General features: G+C 39.1%; 1 protein-coding gene and 1 non-coding gene across 2 annotated transcripts; both read left to right on the top strand.

Annotated features, from left to right (window-relative positions):
- The first annotated feature begins 5,524 nt into the window (after positions 1-5,524).
- LOC119728831 (thiopurine S-methyltransferase-like) lies at positions 5,525-20,872 on the top strand. Its single transcript, XM_038201228.1, has 9 exons — positions 5,525-5,690; positions 8,859-8,988; positions 9,725-9,817; positions 10,575-10,707; positions 12,487-12,539; positions 15,141-15,215; positions 16,038-16,123; positions 17,085-17,129; positions 18,588-20,872. Exons 1-9 carry the CDS (start codon positions 5,615-5,617, stop codon positions 18,698-18,700), a joined length of 804 nt encoding a protein of 267 aa, XP_038057156.1. The 5' UTR covers positions 5,525-5,614; the 3' UTR covers positions 18,701-20,872.
- Trnal-uag lies at positions 17,366-17,438 on the top strand. The gene has a single exon. It is a non-coding gene; the product is annotated as a tRNA-Leu (tRNA).
- Positions 20,873-22,040: the final 1,168 nt, after the last annotated feature.

The following is a 22,040-nucleotide window of genomic DNA, read 5'->3' as shown; positions in this document are numbered from 1 at the left end:
TGCATTTGAAGGGTAATCTAGTGACAATGCACCTAGTAGACTGGAAAGGAATGGAAAGCAAATATTTGAAAGAAGGGAATCGGCCGTACTCTTGAACGATTGTTGCTATTTGGGGGTATAAATAGAATTGTATCCAAGCGCAAGTTCGATCAACGACCATTAAAGAGGTTGTGGAATGCTCGAAAACATTTCCGTCATTTTTTGGGTATATGTAGCCTAAGGTGTGATGAAATAAAAACGACTATTGTTTCCGTCATAAAATGAGTACAAAAGGTACTTTTGAGAGCTGTTTTTCAAGTCCTGTCATGCCTGTTTCGACCCGAACGTGCAATTTGTGTAAAAGTCGTCGTTGCGGGCAGCAAACAAATCACAGTAAATCGTGACGTAATAAACAGGACTCCTGATGCAGAGTAGCATATACGAGTCCTGTTTATTACGTCACGATTTACTGTGTTTTGTTTGCTGCCCGCAACGACGACTTTTACACAAATTGCACGTTCGGGTCGAAACAGGACCTTTTGTACTCATTTCATGACAGAAACAATAGTCGTTTTTATTTTATCACACCTTAGGCTACATATACCCAAAAAATGACGGAAATGGTTTCAAGCATTCCACAACCTCTTTAACAATAGTTCGACTAGCTCCGATCAAACGCACGCTAGTTGACGATGGTTGGACTGTCTAGTCGAGTATTCAGGACCTGCCTACCGCGGTTGGTTGCACAACGATTATAGCTGGTTATCAATAGCAAATTTCATAGCAATATATAGTGCAACAAAAATGTCGGAAAACGAACTAGCGTACATGTATTCCTAGTAGACTAGGACCATTTACTGCATGTTGGATGTATACACACAAAAAAGGTTTATTCACTGAGCTCTTAGGCCTGAACTTTTACTGCTATATTTCCATTTCGTTGCATATTCTTTTTAATATAATTTACGATTCTGTCAAACTTGTCACAATTGTACAATACTGCGATTTGTCCTATATTGTACAATACTGCGATTTGTAAGTTGTCCTAACTTCCACAATCACTGTTTTCGTGTAAACTGAAACATCAAGTATTTAACAAAATGCGACCCCCATTTTCTCACGACCTTTGACGTGACAACACTATTTTTGTCGTTCGCATTTCACAGTCAGTGTGCATGTGCTATGTGCGTCACGAACCAAGCACTAGTTAATCACTGCTTGATCGAACTTGCCCCATGATTTACGGCGACTGAAGTTTACATGTCGCTACAAAATACAAATAATAAAATTCGTATTTGTTCTTGCAATCTTTAATTTTGAGATTTAAGTCAAGGTACAGGGTGAGTAAAAAAAAGTAGAACCCAAACCCCAAAAATTATATTTTATATTTAAAAAAATATGTAGCACCAAAAGTAATAATGACTGGAAAGCCAATTTCATAAGCTACTTTTGGAGGGAAAAAATACTGAAATTGGTCAATCCGTTCAAAAAATATCACGACATAAGAAGAATGGCAATTGGTCTTAACGTATCTGTGGACTGCAACATTAACCAATCATGACCACGTTTGTTGACCGATTTGACTACACTTACACACACATGTTGACACAGGGAAAGCAAACTGAACGTAATTGAATTTATTGCCTGTATAGCAATTTGCAAGACTTGTAGCATTTAACAATCACTATGCCGTAAAACTGTTTAAGTTACAATATCATTTTACATTATGCATTGTACTTGATTAGTTTTACAGATTGTCGAAATCATATTGCTCATGCAGAATGTTTATGGAAGAGCGAATGTTAAATTTTAAGACATAATATATCAAAATACATGTATATGTATATACAGGAATAAAATGTGATTATTGAATAGACAATAATATCTGATCTCCTGGTGTATTACAGTGCGTTTCTGTCATCGCTTTACAAGCGCAATATGTACTATGACTTACGGGATATTCATAATGCCGTGCGATGTAGGCCTAAAAGTCGACGGCTGTTGGCGAGAGAGCCGGTGTATAGCGTGAATAACCGACCCCATAAAATGCGGACTCATTGGTACATGTAGTATTGTGCATGTGCAAGCACGAGAATATGCTATTTTTAGGATCACATACGGGAGAGTAACCTGTCACGTACGAGGGATTATCCAATAATAGGGAAAAGGTGTCCGATTTTCATAGGAGTCGGATTTTCATATGACACCGGCAACTAAAGCCCGCTTGGTCTGGCCCCAGCCTAACCTCTTTTCGCAGAGTCTATTGAGAGGGTTCCAAAATAGAATTAGTTCCAAATCCTAGATATCTATAATCCCTTAACACTCAGAACGTTTCCAGTGTCTAAAAGCTTTTATAGTTCTCCAAACCACCCCTGCAACTTACATGACATCGGGTGCAACCCAATAAAAAGGCCAAAAATCCGTCCGCTGAGCTCATGAATAAAAGTAATATACATGTACTCGAATTCTTCTATATCAGGGAGTTCTGAGAGCCATTGGGAAATTGAAGAAATAATGGCAATGCACCTCTGGCCCAGACGCGAATCTGTTTTTTTTTCTCAAACGACATCCGTTTCCCATCTTCTGATTGGACCATTACATGCAAATCTAATGCCTTACAACACAAACCCAAGATAGACTTTACGTCTTGTAAAAAATGTTCCTTACGGTTTTTTAAAGGGTAAAAATGAGAAGTAAAAACCTCTCACTGAGATTAAAGCAGTGGTTGTGTTTAAAATTTCGTAACTTGAAAAGTACACTAGTGATTTAAATGAGTCTTGTACTAAAAGAAAGCTTATGAGCTCGGCTTTCATTATGCTGAAAGTGCTACACACAGAACTTCGCTAAAACAATGGTCCCGACATTTGGGTTTCGGTCGCCCTGTATAAGCGCAATAGTGCGTGGGGTGACTCGCTAATAACCCCCAGTTCAGACCACCAACAGATGCCTTTTTTTCAAATTTGCTATGTTTTTCTGTCAAATAACCATTTTTGCAGAATTCTGCCAGAAATCTGCCTAAAAATCCATCCTGTCAAATTTTCTGTCAAACTCAATTTTTAACAAAAAATCTGTCAAAGTTAGCCGGAAATCGGCTAAAACGGCCACCATGCCTGTTACGCCTGCCTGCTGGCCCTCCAGAAAATGTTCGTTACAGCCCCCTCCTTCGGTCAAAATATGGCTTTTCATCCAAACAAGTCTGCTTTTACGTTCGTCCACTCTACCTGGATTATTTTTTTCAAACACATGTGGCCATACAAAAAGTCCAACATCTGCAATAATTAGGTTTTCACAATCAGTATACAAAATCTCTGCATTCAGAAGCCACTTTAAAAGTTTTTTTTGTTTCAACCATTTTTTTTTGCAGAAGTTCTTGTTTGAAAGAAAGTCAACAACTACATGTACTACAATCTCTACATTGACGTCTTTAATGAAAGCTAACATTGCAAATTAAAAAAAAATGAATGAATTTGAAGTCCGTTAATGGCGCGTGAAAGAAACGGATTGAGCAAAAATGTAAAATACTGAATTCATAATTAATTTCTGAATTCATAAACTTACTGAAGGTGTCATGATACAACCATGTAATATTGTCGAAATTCGAGTTTTAAATAAGTTGTGACGGGCCAAACATAATGAAAGGTAAGGAGCAAATGTTGTCGGGCCAAGTCTATTTGAATAACCCGATCCATTATTGCACCGCCCACTTCGCACACGTGCGCCTCTCCCATTCGATTCATAGTGTGACGTCATTCCAACTTAAACCACGCCCACTGCACACGGAGAAGAATTAATTTGAACCATTGAACTCCATTAGAGAGACGAACATTTATCTCCATAAAAAGACAGTGGAGATCAATGGTTGGATTCAAAGTGGCGTGTTTCGCCAATAGGCACTATGTATGCGCGTGTATACAGGGTGGTTAAAAAAAAAACTTAACCGAGATATTATTGCTAATTGGAACAGAAGTAGGGCACATGTGAATCAAAGGGAGATATCCTCTGTAAGGATTTAACCTCTTCTTTAAAATGACACCCTGGTCATGTCATTACATTCACGGTTGACTGAGCAGTGACCAATTTTATGGGTCTATTTAGGGAATTGCGCCACTTTTCAATTGCCGGTTTTTGTCAATGAAAGCTGTTGCGGAAAAGTTAGTGCACAAAGGAAAAAGGCAGAGGAGCAACAGAAAATCCTCGATTTACACAAACCTGCCATAAACAAACGTGCTACTACAAGTGCGGCAGCGCAGCATTCACAACTAAGGATGGGCAACATTTTATTATTGCGAGAGGAGTATTTGTGATTTCGAGGGATAATAGTTTTCCATCTTAAGTGAATATACATCATTTGCTTTTGCTGTAATTTTCAGAAATGGATGGAATTGGGGGGTTGGAAATATAAAGCCTATAGTTACACTGACTTTTTTGAGGTTTTGGGTTCGAAAATGCTTTAAAAACCAAAAAAAAACAACAATCAGTTTCCTGTAGTCTGGTTCCCTGACTCCATATAAGAAGAAACAGAGCAGTTTACAACATACATTGGGGAATTGTAAGGTCAGGGAACCAGTCTATCTGGTTCGTACCCATTCATAGGTTTGTAATCGATTGCAAACAAGTGCGATGGTCAATTGGGGCCAGTATTTGAAAAAAAGCCAGTTTTTTTCCAACGCTGATCGGCCAATCAGCGTTGGAAATTGATAAAAAAAAAACACTTTTCTTGAAACTGACAGTATACCAGGTGCCATGATTCAAGTTACAGGATGCTTTACGCTGTCATTCACTAACTGTCCAGCAAGGTATTTCAAAATGATTTGGTAGTTTTATTTTTTGATGTTTGCAAATGTTGGATTTTCCCTTTAACACTGAATCTTGTTATGAGGGGCTTTTTTGGATGAGAGGAGACAATTTTGTCAAGTGCGATCATAATTCACTTTTGTTTTCATCTCAAGGGGGCACTTTATGACCGCGAGAGGGACACTGTTGTTGGTCTGGGAAAATCTGAGGGTGGGGCAAGTGCCCCCTGTCCCACGGCCCCAGCTCTGCCGCCCAGGCTCTGCCCCCGGCTTGATCTATGATTACGGAGTCACGAATCAGCTCATCAGTTCGTAACTCTAAACACTTTCTTGCTATCAGTTTGTAATCATGTTTTCTTGCTAAACATTTGAGATAATAGCAAAAAAGATTGTGTTTAATCGCTCAACCCATTTTTTTGTTGGCCAGGCAAATATCCACGCAGCCTAGGGAATTATGCTACCAGTTTGTCCCGATGCCTAAAATTGAAAACTTGGTCCCGTGGTCAAGTTGACCTCTCTTCGAAAATTACTCATAACTCTGTCAAAAATTATCAGATTTGGACGTTTGATGTCTCATTTTAAAGTCGAAAGGCGTATCTTTCAACCCATACTTATATTATCTATGTTGGTTACACATTCTACGTCATTTCGTTATAATTTGTTTGCATTTTGTTTTTGATGTATACACACTGTATTAGTTGGCGAAGCTATTGAGGGCGCTACACGGGCATTATTGTTTGTCACATGTCTTGCGTAACTCGGTCATGATGTAACGTCAACAAAAGTGAGTTCACAAAGTGAATAGTTTTATTTCTACAAGTAAAGTCACTTGGATAAGGGTGATGATAAGGAGACCAGCAAGACTGGGTATATTTGCAGCCGTAGTTTCGTTTGCTACTTGGAGATTTCTCTCAAAACGTAATTTAGCGTTTCTGTTCAAATTCAGTTTGTGTCGTCTGTGTTGTCCAGTTTCCGGACGTATGGCATGTATGGAGAAATAAAACATGTCATGTGTGTTTTATTTCTCCATGGTTACATTGTCAATGTTTGGTGGTTTCCTTCAACATGTTTAAGGAGAACATGTATGTAATTGCAGAACTACCCTGTTGCCAGCCACGCGGATACGGAGTGGGAGTGCAGTGGAGCATGACTACTCCTAGCCCTAGCTGGAGTTACCTAGCCCCACTAGTGTGGCCATCGGTATGCTGCGCTGAACCTCTTGGCCACACACCGTGGTACCGCGCGCTACTGAGGACGAAGTTTCATAAAATCTGCGGGCCGTTTCTTACATTCTCAGTTTCTTACTTTCTTATGGTTGTATTCTATGATGTTTTACCTATCATTTCTGGGATGCTTAGGTCTAATGATGTTCCATTTTCCGAGATATTCTTCAATCTTTCTGGAGCCCATATGTACTCGTGAAACGTCTGGTGATGGCAGCCATTTTGAATGGCACAAGAGATTACCTCAAACTGTGACGTCGCGTTTATGCAAATTGCTTGTCGAGCGCGCGAGGGCGCGAGTTGCAAATGCGACAGCTGTTTCCTGTACCATGCATTTATCGTCAGGGGGCCACGTGCACCGATCTCTATTTAGGATCTACGGTACAGGAAACAGCCGTCGCATTTGCAACTCGCGCCCTCGCGCGCTCGACAAGCAATTTGCATAAACGCGACGTCACAGCTTGAGGTCATCTCTTGTCCCATTCAAAATGGCTGCCATCACCAGACGTTTCACGAGTGCATATGGGCTCCAGAAAGATTGAAGAATATCTCGGAAAATGGAACATCATAAGACCTAAGCATCCCAGAAGTGATAGGTGAATCGTGAAGCGTAACACCCGATGACTGTTTCATGCACTAGTATAAGGTTTACCACTCGCATCACAGCTTTGGTACTGGAACCGCAACCAATAGTGCATGAAACAGTCATCGGGTGTTACGCTTCCGCGTGACGTCACGCGCCAACAGCCAGCGCAGCCGGCAAAACGAGTAGTTGACAGCGATCGCTCTCTGTGCCTGTTAATCGACCGCCATTCATTGTACACAATTTTTTTTGTGCACAAACCAATAGCGGTCCTGGCCAATCCAGCAAGGTTGTCAAGTTAGCGGTTATTTCTCCTGTTTTCACTGCAATTGTAGGCTGAATCTTCATCGTGGATCGTTTTTTACTTCAAGGACCTGTGTAATGGTTATTCCAGGCAAGTTTGGGGTGAGTTGCAGTTGCAATTAGTGTGTAACGGGGACAAAATTGAACATTTTCCAATTTTTTTTTGCAAATACTACAAGTTTCGAGAAAAATGCGCTCCAGCCCTAATAGACAACCCAATGATAAAACTCAGGGCTGGGTAACTCCAGCTATCCTAGCCCCATAAATGTGGCCAATTTACTGGACTACCTCCGTAAATAAAGGCCACACTTCAAAAACATGTCGAACTTTGTCAAATTTTGATTATCACTGTATCACATTTAGGCTTAGTTTGTAGTTTATTTTGGAAAAATTCTGCCAACCGGACACCACTTTTTTCAATTAATTTTCTAGCGCCAAAAGTTACCTCTTTTATGGTTATTCCCAACACTTTCCCTCCTCTACTCTCACCCCCTCCTTTCCTTAATTTCTATTTATCAATCAGTCGCTCACTTCATCGAGATTCGAACCTCGGACGCTTGCTTGATACACGAGTCTCTTAACCGCTAGGCCGCATACGATCGCTGTTGCAATGATCAATTTTGGACGTATTTGAAGTATCCATTGAAATAAACTAAATATTCATGAGAAAATAAATATTCATAATGACGTATTGCACTATCATTGGCCGGCTCATGCGACGTCTCATGCGACGTCATGGTTATCGATGTCATGCGTATAACATACCGCTGTTCCAGACACTTCAATCAGTTTTGACCGGCTGCTTCAACTCAGATCAGCACTACATGTGCATGCAAAATGTGCTCCAAAAACACAGTTTTACCAATTTTTTTTCGCATGTCCACTCTTTCCTGGATTCCTCTTGGTTGAAATCACAAGGTAAGGTGAAAATTTGGATGTTTGGCGGCAGGTAAGTGGTGTCCGGTTGGCAGAATTTTTCCGAGGGTTGACCCCCACCCCTGGATCCGCGCTAGTCCGAGTAACTTGGACCCAACTTATCGCCTTTTTTTGACAGTTGGACGTGGTCTGGCGATAGACCATGTCCAAATGATAAAAAGGCGATAAGTTGGGTCCAAGTTACTCGGACTAGATCCGCGCCTGTTCTAGTACTAGGCCTAAATTCAATGATGTTAATTATTATTTCTTTCATATGTTGCTTTGTTGGAAGGGGGGGGGGATTAATTCCGATCTCTGCCATCAAGTGACGAACAATTTTGAAACATGCATAGAGCAACTCATCATGAACACACCCAAAAATTTCATGACTATAGGCCAAAGGGTTTTGAAATTAAGGCTAATTAATTATACATATGTACGAATGGTAATTCTGCTCCGTGCACACGACATATATATATGCAGGCATGCAACTTTTCTCGGATCAGCTGATTTCCTCTTTTTTTTACTTCCCATGTGTGCCATTGAAAATAGAAAAACACTGTACAAAGTCTGGGAAAAATTAGAATTTCCTCTTTTTTTGTGATTTCCCAGTTGCATGCCTGTATATGGGAAAATTCAGTTTTCACGGCGTGTAGCGCTGGAAATTTTTTCGCTGCGTGGCAACCCGTGGCCGGTCCGAATTTTTTTTTTGTATCAAAAGATGCGCAAGGCTCAAGGCTGCAAAGTCATAACAGCTCGGGTCGCGAAAAAATTTAAAAAAATCAAAGCTATCACGGAAACAGTTGGGGGGGGGGGGCGGATTCCGCCCCTGGCCCTTTTAGGTTTATAACTCATAGATGGTTCTTGAGTCTGATTGTTATTGCAACCGACATGACTGATGAAAAGTGGTTGTGCAGATAAATAGATGTTCAGAACCGGCAGAGTTAATCCTGCCTACACCTATAAGTATAACTTAAAAAGTACAATGCAAAATGCTTATACAGAGAGACATCAGGATGCCACATTCTTTCAGTGATGTTTAATATTTCCTTCTTTTCGCAGCTCATCTTTCACTCCTAAGAAGTGGCAAAGTTCTCGGTCGGAGCATGACTAATAAAGTCCTTGACGATGAGTATTGGAGGCAGCGATGGGTGAATAACCAAATAACTTTCCACAAGTCCGAAGTTAATCCGTAAGTTTAATTACTGTTTTTTTATAAATTGATACTGCTGGCCATATGACCTATAGCTAGGCCACTCCTAAGTGTGAACATTCCAGGCATGATATTTTTCAGAGTTTAGTCTAAAATCAGAAAGACATGTAAAAAACGTTTTTTTCTTCTTGAATTTCCCCCCAGTTTTCTGACTTTTAAAGCTACAGTCCATCATGTAGCTATCCAAAAAGTGACTGACGTAATTATTGTTGGAAAACATACTTGGTTGAAAAATATCAAGGGGTCTGAACTCACTGTGAAATTATTCTTTCTGGCATGCTGTCATTTTTGAAGAAATCAGCAAAAGAAGGCATCTTAAGACGCACTGTTGGAAATTTCTGTTAGCAGTTTGCAAGCGTTGACACGATGCACATGCATGCGCGCCCTCTATAATTCGTCGGAATAGTGCCCGATACTGTGTAGCTGCATTCAGCTCAGTAAGAACATGTCTTGGACGATGAATTCAGACCCAATTCAAAACAGGATTCAGCAAGTTTTGATTTCAAGTGGGGGAAAAAAGTCTAGATTTCAAATTCAGGAAAGGTAATATTTTTCAGGACATTTAGCATGCATTGCTGACTTTGCTGTATGGTTCTAAATACAGAGAAAGTCCAGTACTTGAGACACATCTATGGGGTAAAGGTGTTGGCTTCAAACTAGAAAGTTATTTTCCCATTTCTAACATCTTGGCATTGTGTAAAATACAAATTTTCAGAAACCTCATAAAATATATAGCCGAGTTGACTGCCGGACAAGAGAAATGCCGGATCTTCGTTCCGCTGTGTGGAAAGTCAGAAGACATGAAATGGTAAGAATGGAAATAATGCTACCTTGTTGTTAAATCCCATATACAGTCGACTCTCGTTAGTACAAACTCTGTTAATACAAAATTCTGGTTATAACAAACATAAAGGCCTTGGTCCCAACAGTGCGTTAATGTACACAATGAATGGGACTGATGTTCCTCTTTATAAAATATTCTGATAGGCCCCCTATAACAAACAATTTGGCTAGGTCCAAACGAGTTTGTATTAACGAGACTCGACTGTATAGCCTAGTCTGAGTATCACCCGTTATCCACGGAGCAAGTCTCCTGTATAACGTCTGATATGTTTGGATATGCAGATACATTTTTGTATATGTAAGCCGCTCGCCATCCAATCGGAGTCGACTACCAAAATCGTGACGTCGTTTCATTCCCAAATCAGGACTAAATGGTTTGATTGGCCAATTCGAATGCAGTGTTATACAACAACAGCCGGGCGGGATATCGCCTTACATGATACAGAGCGCGTGACACATTTTTTTTTCATTGCACCCAGCACTTACGCTCAAGTTCACACCTGTATGCGTGTGGACACTTGTATGCCAGTTGCTGTGTTTGTTGCTATGTGTAAAGGTGCTTTTTTTAGCCATTGTTTAGTCTTTCGGCTGTGCACAGCAAGATACTAAAAAAAAGCTAGTGACTCGCTCTTGGCCGATCAAGATAAAAAATATGTGGGTGAGATGTTAATAATTTTTGCTTACAACTGAGTGAGCTATTTTGTAATAATTTCAATGCCTAGGCTGGCTGATCAAGGTCACACTGTTGTAGGAGTGGAGCTGTCGGCTCTGGCGATTCAAGATTTCTTCAAGGAGAACAAAGTGGAATTTACCTCCAGCCCTATGGAAGGAGTCAGTGATGCTGATCTGTACAAGGTACATGTATATTGTATGCAGCAATCACTCAAGTCAATTGCAAGTCAATCACAAGCCAAATTGGGCGATTCGCTGTGCTGTGCGGCACCAAGTACTTGCCACGGAGAGTTCATTTTTCCCAGTGCATTGTTGGAGATTGTGGACAAATTCGCAGCGCGGGACATTTGAAATTATTAGATTTTACCGGCCATTAGTTTCTAAGCATTTAATTAGTGTATCTGTTTGCCCTTTTCTTTGCTTTATATCAATATATTTTTTTTGTAAGGCGGCAGAACGCTGTGCTCCAATCTATTTCAAATTAGCTTAGGTTGTCTACTGACACTCATTCAAATGGGCCGTGTTTTGTTGACCCTAAACTTGAAAAATTGACTCTCCATGGCATACTCTTGGTGGCGCACTGCATTGTGAATCGCCCAAATTGCAAGTCAGTCACAAATCAAATTACAGTACTTGTAAATCAAACGTCAATCATAAATCAGTCTCAAGTCAATGCCAAGTCATTCTCAAGTCAACCACTTACTGATTGCTAGTCAATCACCTTTTGATTGGCTAGTAATCACATTGACAAGCGTCAAAGTGGGGCTGTTAAGGGCAAATATCTGATACAATTGTGACTAAAGCATGAAACTTGGTGGAGTCAATTCTCAGATGTGAAGGCATTTCGTATTTAACATCTGGTGAACTTTGTGAGGTCAATGACCTTAAATACTCTATAGTAAATATTCTTGAAGACGTCACTTTCCAATGACCCAAGTCTACATCATAGGTCTTCAGGCCATGAAAATACTGATCAGATATGAACCTCTGGGCTCTGGCGACCAGTGTTTCCCCTGCCCATTCAAACGTGAGGCGGCCCACCTCGCTACTTTCAGTGACCACCTCGCTCAATTTTTGCCAATATCACCATCTTGCTGTGAAGATTTGCAATGAAGGAAATAGGCCTACTAATTGAAAAATTTTTATTTTGTGTAATTTTTGAGCATTTTCCTTGACCTTTATGTATCAAAAACTTATAATTTGGATGTGTAAGTGGAATCATCTCGCATTTTGTAAGGGCAGCATCCCTTTGAGTTTGCAAACTGCGTCAATTTTGTTTCAATCATCAATTTAAATTTTTACCACCTCGCTCATTTCATTAGCCAGGGGAAACACTACTGGCGACGTTCCAAAAGTCAATGACCTTCATGTGCTGTATTGTTATTTATATGATTTACATTTCGAACCCCAATTTTCAAGACCCATCTCTAAATGTTAAGTGTTCATGCTATGAAAAGAATTTTCATAGGTAGGGCATTTAATATCTGACCTCTGGTGACCTCTAAGAGGTGAAAAAAAAATGTGTATGCTCTATTTATAGATATTTATTAGATTTCCTTTTCGAAACCCCACTTTCTCATGACCCAAGTCTAAAAGTTGGCTCTTCGTGCCCATGAAAAGAATTTTCAGATCTGGGGACATCATATCTGACCTTTGGTACCCTTGGATTAGTTCAATGAACTTTGTATACCTTATTTGTCGCTATTTAGTCAAAAGTCTGTCACAACAAATGAATTACTAGTCAAACATGGGCTAAATCACAAAGACTTGTAAGTCAAACGCAGGCTAAATCACAAGGCTTCAATAAGTCAATCACAAGTCAATTATGTAGATCACAAGTCATTGACAAGCCAGAGCACATGTAAATCACAAGGAAGGTTATCAGTAACATCATAAACATTGCAATTTGTTTTATATTTAAGTTGATTAATCATACTGTTTATTTCTGCATTTTTTTTTAAGAGTAAAGACGACAGTATTCATCTCTACAAAGCAAACGTCTTTGACTTGAAGAGGTAAGGCTGGCAAAAAAAAAATTATCTGAATTCTTTTTTCAAACATATTTCCTAAGAAGACCTTTTGAATCTGTCAGTTTTGGTGTGTGGTTTGGGTATTAAATACACTACAGAAATCTTTCTTAAGGCTCAAGTAACAGAGTTATCCACTGTATCATAATGCAAGGCCACGTTTATCCCTGAATGGACCGGGGGGGGGGGGGGGGGGTGTGTTCCACCCCTCCGATCCCCTCTTTAGCAATATTTTTGGCAACATACACTGCGCGACATTATTTGAGGCTGCGCACCACGGAAATTATGGCCTACTGTGGCAAATTGAGGAATGTCCCCTTAAACCATGTTTTGAGTAATCAATGCCTGAAGTTGGATATGTCACTAGAAAATCATGTCGAAATCAATATTGATTTGTTCTTATTTTTGAGTAGAGTATCCAAGATTCACACTATGCATTTTCGTTAGGAAAAAAATATCCACAAAAGTTGGAAACTGAAGCACGTTTTCCACTAACGTTGGCGGCGCAATGCGTATTTCTTTTTTTAAAGCCGTTTTTCTGGAATTAGGTTTTCCAAGTTCAGCATGACACTGTTGAAGTTCCTGTGGCATATCTTTGGAATAAATTAAGATAAAAAAAATAAATCTGGTATTATTGGAAAGCCAATGCTTTCTGCTTTAACATGATGTATGTAACTTGAAAAGTCAAGGGTGGGGGGTTATTCCTCATTATGATATGGCAGGTCACAATTGCATTTCCCCATATACAATACATGGATAGTACAGCTTGCTGTGTTAACAGTGTGCTAACTTAAAAATTCAATAATAAAAAAAACATTGTGTTGTATGAAAACAAAATTCTTATTATTTATTATTATTAATCATTTCTGGTAATGAAACCAAGGATTCCTCAAAAGCGCCCTAGGCACTGTAGCTCGCAAGCCTGAAGAAACATGTAGAGAGAAGACAATGAGAAGAAATTACAGCTTTAGAGGTGGGAGGAAAAGCCCAGAAGAATATTCTGGGGAAAACCCACGGAATCAGGCAGGGACTGAAAACCCAATCCACATACATGTATTGGCCCAGGCGGGATTCGAACCCAGGTCACAGCGGTGGCAGGCGAGGAAAGTACCGCTACGCCACCTGAATATGTTGAGCTTTAATTGCTCTACATGTACAAGTGTGCCCAATTTCATTCCATTTCATTGCTTCACGCCAAAGTTCTGAAGGGGGGGGGGGGGTATGAGATTGTAATATTTCAGCAATCGACATACTTGTTTGGCTACTCTACTAACTGTTATTGTGTACTGTCATGACCCCTGACCCGCGTTACATTCAGACTGTACACTCACACGCGGTGTATACATTTTCTCACTGTACATGATTGTTATACATGCATTGCTGTAGTTGTGTAGTGTGTATTGCAGTGTTGAATAATAGTGCTCTCCAGTGCCGAACCAAGAAATCGAGAATAAACTAGGTTATCACAGTTCATTACAAGATGGTCCCAAAAAACCTGGCCTCTTTAGGGTTTGTCAAAGAGTACTTGTTTACGATTGTACAGGGTGGATAAAAAAAACCCCGAAACCGAGATATTATTGCTAATTGGAACAGACGTAGGGCACATGTGAATCAAAGGGAGATATCCTCTGTCCTCCTCTTTAAAATGACACCCTGATCATGTCCTTACATTCACGGTTGACTGAGCACCAGTGACCAATTGTATGAAAGCGTCTATTTAGTGACTTGCGTCACTTTTCATGGGAAATTTCTTTTTTTTCCACCTGCCTTGATTGGCAACCATAGCCTTTCACTCTGTGACAATTGACACAACCGAACCACAATTGAAAAGTGGCCCAATCCTCTAAACAGACCCTTTCATATAATTGGTCACTGCTCAGTCAACTGTGAATGTAAGGACATGATCAGGGTGTCATTTTAAAGAGGAGATTCAACCCTAACAGAGGATATCTCCCTTCACATGTGCCCTACTTCTGTTCCAATTAGCAATAATATTTCGATTTTTTTTGTATCCACCCTGCATAATGCCTGGACAGTACCTTCTTCAATCCTGCTATTTAAATATTTTAAATCTGTAAGATTTTGAAGGTTAAAATGTAGGAGGATTGTGGTTGAAGGTGATATGTTTACCCAAATCTTACAGGATTTCCAGATACTTCATTGTACTTTCTTTGCTTGCAGAGATATTATTGGCGAATTTGAATTTTCTTTTGTATCCACCCTGCATAATGCCTGGACAGTACCTTCTTCAATCCTGCTATTTAAATATTTTAAACCTGTAAGATTTTGAAGGTTAAAATGTAGGAGGATTGTGGTTGAAGGTGATATGTTTACCCAAATCTTACAGGATTTCCAGATACTTCATTGTACTTTCTTTGCTTGCAGAGATATTATTGGCGAATTTGAATTTTCTTTTGTATCCACCCTGCATAATGCCTGGACAGTACCTTCTTCAATCCTGCTATTTAAATATTTTAAACCTGTAAGATTTTGAAGGTTAAAATGTAGGAAGATTGTGGTTGAAGGTGATATGTTTACCCAAATCTTACAGGATTTCCAGATACTTCATTGTATTTTCTTTGCTTGCAGAGATATTATTGGCGAATTTGACTGCATTTGGGACCGTGCCTCGTTGGTTGCCTTGCTCCGTGAGGATATTCAAAAGTACGTCCTTTTTCTCGTGCTTGGAGTGATAGATATGTTGTATTTGCTGAAATAAAACCTTGAATCACACTGCTGAGAAAAAAATCCATTGTACAGTGTAGTATGAAAAGTTTGATTCCAAAACGCGATAAGCTCTATTTTGTTACCTTTTAGAATACTGCCCTCTGCTGGTTACTTAAAGTCAGTTTCTACGGCTGTTATATAGTTCGGGGTGTGAAATCTCAGCTTTAAAGCTGATTTCAGCTTTTTTTGTTTTGGATTTCAGCTTTTTTCCCTCACTTGCTGTGTACAAAAGTGTAGGAGATTTCCAAATTCAGCTTTTTTACACCTTTTTTTCAACTGTTTTCAGCTATTTTTATCAGTGGTCACTCACGCCCCTGATAGTGAAACACAATAAGTGAAAGATGTAGTTTAGAAACGGCTGTTATAACTGTGTATATAAATGTTCCAAAATGTTCAACTTTTTCACTTAAATTTGTGTTAGCTTTTTCAAATGGATATGTCACATTTTGAAAATAAACTTCATATATTTCTGAACTATTGGAAACTGGGTACAGATTTGGGGTGTCATCATCACAGTGTGCTCATGACAGTGTCTCGTTCGGTCGAACATGTATTTAATCATTGATGCTCATTGGTTCTGATTCCTGTTCAGATGCATCGCATTTTAAAAAATAAACTCTTGGAATATTTCTGAACTATTGGAAAATTTGGTGCAGGTTATGGGGGATATCGCAGTGATCTTATCATGACAGTGTTTCATATGGATGAAAATGCATTCTTATCCTTCATGCTCAGTGGTTCTGTTTCCTGTTTTTACAGATATGCCGATCAGATGAGATCGCTTCTGAAACCAAAGGGCAGATGTCTTCTGGAACATTTTGAATATGACCAAAGTAAAATGAATGGTAAGTCACATTTTTAAGTGTTTGTGTAGATTTATTACAAGAACGTGTCTACTTTTGAATGTGTTGATCCATAATGTGGCTTTACTAGTTTTGTAAAAGTTCTTAAAGGGAATATACAACATTTGCAAACATCGAAAAATAAAACTACCAAAATTTTACGAAATACCTTACTAGGATGTTGGTAAATGACAGTCTCAAGCATCTTGTAAAATTATGGCACCTGGTGTGAAGTCATTTTCAAGAGAATGGTATTTTTGTACACATTTCCAACGGTGGTCGGCCGACCAGAGTTGGAAAAACCTAACCATTTTTCAACTACTGCTCCAAATTTACCATTTTTTCCAGTCCAAATTTTGTTTGCGATTGGTTACATGTTCATGAACGGGTGCAGGCCAGCTAGACTGGTTCCCTTGCCTTACAATTTTCCATCATCTATAAATTGATCCATTTTATCTTTTGTGGAGTCAGGGAACCAGACTACTTGAAAATTTTTGTTTTTCTTGGTTTTTCCAACCTTTTCGAACACAAAACTTCAAAAATGTCAGTGTAAACAATATTTGATCTATTATACTAACCCCTCAAATAGTTCATTTCTGAAAATTACAGCAAAAGCCAATGATGTACATTCCCTTTAAGATTATAAGAATATGCACATCTATTTAATATCCGTATAAGTGGATTAATATTAACTTATATAGTGAGGTTTGCGGTAACACCATGTGGAATAATCTCTTTTGAGAGGAAGTGTGGTATTGAAAAGAACCAGATGGTTGTGAAAACTCGACGTTCCGATCAAGTTTGCTCTGATCGTCTTTAGTCTGAAGACACTTCTTCTCAAAAGAGATTACTCCACATGGTGTTAATGGAAACCTCACTAGTATATATACTACCATCATGCAAAATTTCATATCATATTTAATATTAACTTAATAATTACCTCCTTTTCTTTGTGTTAATTAAGGTCCCCCATTTTCAACTCCAGCAGACGTAGTGAAAAAACTTTATGGTGAGAGCAACTGATTTTTTCCTGTGTAGATACTGGAAATATGGGTCAATTTAGGTTTTGCCCTTCACCGACGTTTAAACACTGAATACTCAGTGTGTTACCTCCCGATTGAAAGTTGGAAAAATCACTCGGGTAGGACTCGAACCCACGACCTCCTGCTTTCTAAAAAAAAATTCCATCTTAAAATAGTTTATGCGGTACCCGCTGCTATGTACATCAGATTCGAACCGTCCGTTAGCTTGGTGGTCGAGTGGTAAGACATCTGCATTAGAAAGCAGGAGGTCGTGGGTTCGAGTCCCACCCGAGTGATTTTTCCAACTTTCACTTGGGAGGTAACACACTGAGTATACAGTGTTTAAACGTCGGTGAAGGGCAAAACCTAATTTGATTTATATCACCCCGGCGCAAAAATTCCATCTTATAATTTAGGAAATATGGGTGCTGCCATTTTGACTTGGAAAGAGCAACTGTCCTGCTATTGCAATTGAAATAAATTTTGGGCAGTTCTTTGGAATGTAAAATCAACACATCTGTCATTCCAACAGTCACAAAATGTACTCCCAAACTCTATTTTCTATTGTCCAATTTGCCATTTTTCAAGGGTGTTTTGATGCCTCGTTGGTGTTTATGCTAATGAAAATTTCTATAGCCATGAGCAAAACTGCGAAGTCATTCAAATGCAAAAACCTCAGTGTTACAGCTATACAGGGTGAGAAAAAAAAGAAAACCCAAATGGTGCCCCTATTTTTTTTTAAAGAAGGTCTGCATGTAGCGCTTTCCAGATCTAGGATATGAAAGCCCAATTAATGAGCTTAGCCCAATTAATAAGCTTTCATTTAGTTACTTTTTCAGATATTGAATTTTGAAGACAAACTCCGTTTTTTAACCTTGTCTGCAGATCAAATTTAAGGTATGTGATATTTCAGTAAAAATGAAACTATCTTGTATCCTGAAAATATCTGAATAATTCCATAAGTCTCTGGGGTAGCCAAGTAGAAGGCAGGGCAAAGCATAAGAAAACATGTTATTTTAACATTGGAAGCAGCAGGTTTTTAGATAAATGTTATGATAAGTGCCAGTTATAATGTTTATGAGGGTGTTCTGAGGTGTTGTTTGATACGTGAATAGTTTTCGTTTTGCTGAAATATCAGTAACCATCATTGTGGTCCGTGGACAATTACAAGCTTAAAAACGGTGTTTGTTTTCAAAATTCTATAACTGGAAAAGTACTTGAGCGATTTGAATGATTCTTACACCAAAATAAAGCTTATTAATTGGGCTTTTATATAATTTATAAACTGTTAACCAAACAAGGAATGTCTCATTGTTTCCATAAGTTTCAGATGAAAGGAAATTTGCACAAAATGTGTACATGGACAAGTATGAAATTCATGCAGTGGCCCCTTTATTGTTTTAATGACGTCACAAAGATGTTTTTTTCCCTGCTTTTTTTTTTAGCTGAAGGTTGGGAAATCCAACCACTGCAGGTTACAGATGGAATGAACGACAAGTGGCGAAGCAGAGGGTTAGATAATATGACTGCACAAACAACCTTGCTCATCAAGACATAATTGTCGTCAGAAGATGAAAAGTACGTAGATGATGACATCAGCAGATGATGACAAGTCTGTCATTATGAGAGTAGCAGCTGCAGCTGATTAGCTAGGAAAGAGAGTGAGTGACTGTGGCCTTCGGATCAGATAAATGAATCAATTTGTTGATGACAACAACACCGATCTGATATGGACCTGTGAAATTCAGCTGGAAAATGAACTATTGTGAGGACACGTGTTGACTGGGCGACTTTTATACTTGAAAACAGAGCAACAATTGGTGTGAACACATAAGGGTAATTCCACCGTTTAAGAAAGGAAGTGTTTTGTCCATTACAGAGCCATTGAACCATGAGATCTTAATATTGATTCAGAGAAATTATCAAATACTCCTAGTCTGTAATCTCCCCAACCGTTACTAGATGATGGACGAGTGAGATTTGAAATATACATTTTCAGGTTTATAAGCTCTGTCACGGACATTACACATTGCTGGAATTCCCCCACCCGTCCTATGCAGACTGCAACATGCACCGTGAGATTACGTTTGGAAACAAGAGGGATTTGAAAAGGCAATCTAGTGACAATGCACATATATGGACCGGAAACAAACGGAAGCATTTGAAAGAAGGGAAATCGGCTATATTTATGAATGAATGTGAGATGCCATTTGGGGTAGGCCTATTAAAAGACAGGTTTCCAAGTCTTCAATTGTTACTTCAATTCCAAAATTATTTTTTTACGATCTTAAATTTTTGGCTAGCTGCGAACAGATACCGGTACGAGCCTACATGTATGCAATACCGATTTCCGTCTGTCCGGGCGTCCGTCCGTCCGTTCTGACCATACCCCACATGTTTTGGCTTCTTCGTTATTTAGTTGAAAAAAGGAAAAGAAATGCAGTTTATCAGCTCTAAACCTGGGTGGGGTACGGGTGGGGATTGGGTGGTGATAGTGCGTTTATAATGGTGATAATGGTGATGTGGTAGCCTACATGTACATGTAAGAATACTTGTTAAAATGTACATGTAAGAATACTTGTTAAATTTTACAAAAATGTATGTGAGCATTTATAATTAACCCGACACCTTGGCGCAACATCCTGTATCCTGATTTTCTTCCATCATGCCCATCCCCAACCCTACCTTCAGTCTCCCCTCCCGCCTTTGGGAGCGAGCCATGGCGGCTTCGCCGTTCTAGTCAGATTTAAGCATGGAGGTAGAATTAGCTACCTCCGTGATATAAGGAAACGCACTTGGATTTTCCTTGTGTTAGTACCCGTGAAATGACGTTGTTTCATCAGTGCTCCTCAATCGCTGAAAAGGCTTGTAGAGCATGTAAGTCTCGCCAGTCCATGTTCAATTGTTGTCTGTGAGCGTCTTGGTTCTATACACTGATCATGACTAGTCTAGTCACAAACTCCCACGTTTGATTGTTATATATCTGTGCGATATACTTGATTGATTGAAGGGAAGTTTAGGTAAACAAATTATTTTTTTTTTAAATTATCTTTGATATATTGTAAATTGTAATGCTTTATACTCTTTCGAAATAGCCATTTATTGTCCTTGATTGAATGGACACAATCATGACACAATATAAATGCACAAAATAGGACGTTTAATACAGATGTTGTAGTTGTAGATCCTAAACGTTGTGCCCGGGTGTGCTGTATTCTCGTAAAATATCTCAGGTTTAAAAAATGTTGAGGCAACCTCCATTGGTTAATACTTGCTCTGCTGCCTGGAACGTATGTGAAAACGAACTTGTTTAGTAGATAGCAATACATATGTCGAGAGAAAAAAAGCTTATTGATAAAAGCGTGGACCGCAACATGAACAAATTATGAGACTGTAAAAATATGAGAAGAATTGCAATTGGTCCAGACGTATACTGTGGACTGCAACATTAACCAATCAAAAAGCACCCTCGTAAACTGATTTGATTACATGTGTACACACGTGTTGACACCAGGAAAGCCAACTGAACATAATTGAATTTATTGGGTTTACACTTAATTTGATTTGACAATCACTATGCAGTAAAAATTATAAAATTACAGTATTTTACATACTTGTTTAGTTTGACAATTGAATTGCACCTGCAGAAAGATATGGCAGAGCAAGACAGGATTATATCAAAATAAATATACATGTTTTACAGGAATAAATTGAAATTATCTGAAAGACAGAGAGTAATACCTGATCTCTTGATATATTACATTGCATTTCTGGCATCGCTTTACGAGCGCAATATTGTAATACAACGTGTATGACTAACGTGATGGATTCATGGATGTGATGCAATGGAGAGTCAACGGCTGTTGTCTTTTATGGCGAAAGAGGCTGCAAGTAAAGGCCCGTTTCGTCAGGCTCCAGCCAACTTTGTTCCCAGGGTCTAATTTGAACCTCGCGAGACAATAGTAGAACCTGGGAGAGAAACGATTCAGTAGTATCAGGGCCAGTGAGACAGCAACTAGTGGGAGCATACTGCCCGACGCCATGGGGAGGAGGTTGGCTCCAGCCATTACCATACAGAATCAGACATTCGGATGCGGATTTGTTTTCAATCTACCGGCTTGAATTTGTTCTTTGTATCTTCATCTGACAAACGTTTCGTCAGGCCGGAAAACAACTCACAGTCTAAGAGGTTAACCGCTCCCCTAAACAAAACACAGCTTGGGATACCATTACTGTAGACCTTTGCTTCCGTACTGCTCTCCTGAGTTTCTCTTGAAATCTAAAATTGCCTTTCCCTCTTTGGGTAATGAGATCTCTAAAAACCGGCTTGTGGTGTCCCATTGTCCCTATTGTCGCCCTTTGTTCCCGGTACCCTCATAAGGTCACATAAGTACAAGACTCTGCCAACTTGAGGCAAATTCTCTTAGCACCAATAATTGGGAGGACAGTATGACGTCATGTGCTTGAAAAGTGGTGAGAAGGTTGCAGGAAAGAATCAGTTACAAATCCTAGATATCTGTGATCCCAGCAAAAGCTGGCAGGGATGTATTCCGTCAGTTTCAGGTTTCAGGTTTATTTCCATACTATTAGGTAATTATGTTAAATAATGTTCATCAGGTAAACATTTTAACGGAACTTGAAATAATAGTATGGGGAGGCCAGACAAGAAACCGAAGCTTGTACTGGGTCTGCCCCCTTCACAATGAATACATGTACTTATACAATTCATGATTATTCATAGGATATATCAATAATATGTTATTAAAAAAATAATATTACATTCAATTCATGAGCTCATGCAAAACATTACAAAAAAGAATAATAAGTTACTTTAAGTACATTTACCATCCTTGACTTTAAATGTAATAATTTTACTTGGCAATAAAGTAATAAGTTTG

This window comes from Patiria miniata, unplaced genomic scaffold (assembly GCF_015706575.1).
Source record: "Patiria miniata isolate m_02_andy unplaced genomic scaffold, ASM1570657v1 HiC_scaffold_20, whole genome shotgun sequence".
In the NCBI taxonomy this organism is placed as follows: Eukaryota; Metazoa; Echinodermata; class Asteroidea; order Valvatida; family Asterinidae; genus Patiria; species Patiria miniata.
Note: the sequence above shows the minus strand (reverse complement) of the source record. Positions and strands in the feature narration are given on the sequence as shown.

Bases quoted from the DNA above. Each gene is read 5' to 3' on its own strand.
- LOC119728831 (XM_038201228.1), top strand. From the start codon at position 5,615: ATGATAAGGAGACCAGCAAGACTGGGTATATTTGCAGCCGTAGTTTCG. The intron at 9,818-10,574 runs GTAAGAATGGAA...TTCAATGCCTAG, and splicing joins AAGTCAGAAGACATGAAATG to GCTGGCTGATCAAGGTCACA. The intron at 12,540-15,140 runs GTAAGGCTGGCA...CTTTGCTTGCAG, and splicing joins AACGTCTTTGACTTGAAGAG to AGATATTATTGGCGAATTTG.